At 43.2% G+C, this 3,923-nt stretch overlaps 1 protein-coding gene across 1 annotated transcript in view; it reads left to right on the top strand.

Moving 5' to 3' along the window:
* The first annotated feature begins 536 nt into the window (after nt 1–536).
* Nucleotides 537–3,923, top strand: part of WDR45B (WD repeat domain 45B) — a 9,465-nt gene continuing 6,078 nt past the window's right edge. The window contains exons 1-2 of the mRNA XM_010015935.1: nt 537–605; nt 3,577–3,678. Coding sequence (XP_010014237.1) covers nt 548–605; nt 3,577–3,678 — 160 coding nt within the window. The 5' untranslated portion in view covers nt 537–547. The remainder of the gene's footprint in view (nt 606–3,576; nt 3,679–3,923) is intronic.

Here is a 3,923-nt window from a genome sequence, read left to right on the forward strand (position 1 = left end):
TGGGTTAGGCTTCAGCTATTGGCATGTAATTACTGACATCTGACAGTAGTAGCTCTCTTAGAGCTTTCTTGAAAGCTATGTTTGAGAAACTCTTCTGTGGCAACGTGAGCAATGGATCATACTTGTATAGTTGTAACCATGGTGTAAATTTGGATTTAATAAAAAAGGGAGGGGGTTTGCTTCATAATGACTGCTGGACCATAAAAAGTAACAGACAGGTTTCCTTCCCTCTGCAGTGCGTGGCAGAGGATACACATGGGTTGGGAATTGCTCTCCTTTCCTTCCATTGTTTTCTCACCTTCCTAAAAAAGAATAGTGAGAACTTTGCACTGGCCTCGTACTCCAAGTGGAGATAACTGCTCTAAGCGGTTGTCACTTGCAATCACTAACAAAGCTGCAAGTGGTCTTCAGCCTGAGTTTAACACAATGCAGTTACTGAGTCCTGCTCCTAACCCTCTGGCTCCTGCTTAGCTCTTGAGTGTATCTCGCAGTTACTATATATGTGTATATATATGTGCTTTTTACTACAGGATGCTTTGCATGTGGAATGGAAAATGGATTCCGAGTTTATAATGCAGATCCTCTCAAAGAAAAAGAGAAACAAGGTAAAATGCTTACTTATTATATTGTGCTAATTCTGCCTTGGAAGCTCATCTTACTCTTGTGTTTTCTGTAAGATTCTTGCTTAGCTTTCACTGTTCCATCACTGGAAGGCTTTGAATAAAGCCTCAAGAAAGGAAATCCATGCTGGTCCTGTAGGGACTCTCACTCACTCCACTGCCTGGTCAAATGTTTAAATGCTATTACTCTGCATAAAGCTGGCTGGTGATGAGTTTGTCTCACATTCTTGCAGCGGCTGAATTGTGTAGCTGTTGCTAATGTTTGTAGTCTTGAGCGGGAGATAAGTTGCCCTTGCTTATTCACAAGTGGGAGAGGAGGTGCTTGCTGCAGCAGTGTTATGTACCATCAAGAGAAGTTGTTCTGTTCTTGTGCAGTAGTCTGGATGATCTAGTGCAGCAATAAAACAGCTGCCTTTTTACTGGAGATCTGAACATAACATTGCTCGTACTTGGAGTATTGCTTGTGAGAGCACTGTGAGCACCGACCTCTAATACTTGAGATCTTGTATTCTCTGTATGCTTAAAAAGGGATCTTAAAGCAGTAATTGTGTCTTACCAGAAATGACCAAATGAACTGTATTAACAGGTAGTGGGGCTTCTCCTCAGAAAGCAAACCTAACTCAGTAGAAATAAGGGAAAATGAAACCTAGCCATTGATTCTTACCCTAAATATAGGCAGAAAGCTGCCATGCTGACCATGTTACCCAGCGCTTCCAGCCTGTGGTGATAGGAAGGACTTAACAGGAGGAAAAATGTATTTAACATAGCAATTCCTATGAAACCAGGCATGCTTTCACTTTCTAGTGCTGTTAGGGATTTTAGTCACTATTCATGTGACCAAAGCTGACAAACTATTTTCTATTCTTAATAGCAAATTCTTCCATAAGTAACATGTCTTGGGACTGTCATCTGTGATAGCGTGCTCAAAGGATCAGAATAAAGCTTGAAGTCCTGTTCAGTTCCGTGTCAAAACTCTCCCTGCCAGTAGCTCTGGACATACTTCAGGACCCCTCTGGCAAAATGCTCCTTACGAGTCACACTGCATTTTTCCGTGTGGATTCTGAGAGCTCCGGCTGTATTGGCTGCACAGGTGCACAGAGAAACCTTGGTCATCTTCTGTGTATATTTAAACCTACCTGAGAATAGTCCCAGGTGGAACTTGTCTATTTGATTGATTCCTGTAACCCAGTATGAATCCAGGTCTTACCTCTTCCATCCTGGCTTGTGTGTCTTACAGCCAGGAGTTCTATGAAGTTCCTCATCCAACCATCAAGTGTCAGAACTGTAAAGATAGATAATGATTAAAGTGTTCTAACAGATCCAGAACACATTGTGTGTTCTTAAATTGTCTTGGGCTAGCATTTGTAGGTATTTTAAGACTTTCTGTCGTGGTGGTAATACCTCTACATAGCAAAATGTCCTGTTCTGCCTTGAATGCTTTAATGGAGTTAAGAGGAGAATCTGGTGCAGAAGGGGGTAGTGTCCAAGTGCCACTGTTCGGGAAGGAAACTTAAGAACGGTGTGAAGAAACCACAAGGACTTGTATGAAATCCAGGGCATTACTGCTCCAGTATGGTTCTTTCCAGGCATCTATGTTCAGCATTGTATGGTCAAAGTCCCAGCATCAATTCCTCATGCAGATGTCCTGCCACGCTTCTTAACATCTGACTGAACCTCTCTTGTCCTGTCCTTCATGCATGTCTCCATCTTTCTGTTGTAGTGCTTCCAGCTCCTCAGACATTGTTGCTTGTTTCTCCCATCCCTGTTTCTGACAGTAGGTCTCTCTCTCTCATGTCCTTGTGAAATTCCAGCTGCTTTTCTAGGTTTGAAGTAGTTCACCGGTTCCATCTGCATTTCTTGCTCCAACCTGCCAGTGTGTGGAGGTATTGGAGAGTCTTTTAAAGTTTATTAACTCTGCTCATCTACATTGAAAGCCACAGCCAGCCTCCTGACAGTTCAGTTCCCTCTCCTCAATGGAATGCCAAGCATCCCTCTAAGCGACATAAACAAAGCCAAGCCCCCCCTCAAATGTCATTAAATAGAAAAATTCCTTTATTATAAAACCTCTGTTGGTTTTTGTTCCTCCACTTGTACCATGAGCATGGTATATGCTACTTTCTCTGCAGTAAAAAGAAAAGAAGCCCCTTTTTCTTGCACTCTGAAGGAGAAGCTGTCTGCACCAGCTGATCTGGTTTGCTTTCACTGTTTTCTGCATCACCAAGTTGAGGCTTGCTGGAGCCAGACTGTACTTTTCTTACCTGTTCCAGCAGCTACAGGTGTAGCTCCAGAGAACAGCACTGGAGCTTCTAGTTCATCCCTTCTTCCCTCAAATCCATCAAGCCTATCAAGACACATCCCCTTGCACATAAAAGGATTTATGACTAATGAATGCTGTTGGCATCTTTCTAAATCTAAACATGTGGCATTAGCATAATAGAACAACACCAGACTTGAAACGTGTGTAAGGGGAATGCATTTGAGCTGACAAATCTTTCTAAGCACATTTACAAGCCCACTGTGTAACAGGCATTACTGAGCTGCCAGGATGATATTGCTTCATCTCCTCTCACGCAGCATGTTTTAAACCTTGCTGGGTTTTCTCTGTGTATGAAGGTGAAGCCTGTCCCAGCTGTGTGACAGCAACAGGGGTGTTCTTCATTGCTGTGAAAAAGAAAGCAACTGTGCTGAGAATTCTAATCTTAAACAAGCACCAAAAAAAGAACAACTCAAAGAAAACCCCCAAACCCTCACCTTTTAGTGAAGATTTCTTGTCTGTCACCCCCAGTCTTAAGAGGATTCTCTGGTTTTAAGGTCAGCAGGGTAGGAAGACACCAGTCTTCTCTGATGCCTGAGAAATGTGATAGGTCACACAAGCTTTTATTCTAACAGTGGGGGAAAGAATAATGTCATTTTAACAGGGTCTGACACTTCTAAATAACATTTGTTTGTCTTGCAGAATTCCTAGAAGGTGGCGTTGGCCACGTTGAAATGTTGTTTCGTTGCAACTATTTAGCACTGGTAGGTGGAGGAAAAAAGCCCAAGTACCCACCTAACAAAGGTGAGTCTGAGGAGTCTTGTAAAGGGTTGCCTTGCTCTGTGTGTGTTTAACTGCCTTGGGAACTCAAAACAAAATGCTTGAGCTGGGGTCTGGCATTCTGAAGGCTGGCTGAAGGGGATGGTGCAGCAGGAGTGGTGAGTTGCAGTACTAACTGGGGTGTTAACTGCATTGACCAGGCTCCGAGACCTGGTGACAAAGGCTGTGCTCCTCACAGTCAGCTTTGCACAGAGCTCTGTGGTTCAGCA

This window comes from Nestor notabilis, unplaced genomic scaffold (genome assembly GCF_000696875.1).
Source record: "Nestor notabilis isolate BGI_N333 unplaced genomic scaffold, ASM69687v1 scaffold11396, whole genome shotgun sequence".
NCBI lineage: Eukaryota > Metazoa > Chordata > Aves > Psittaciformes > Psittacidae > Nestor > Nestor notabilis.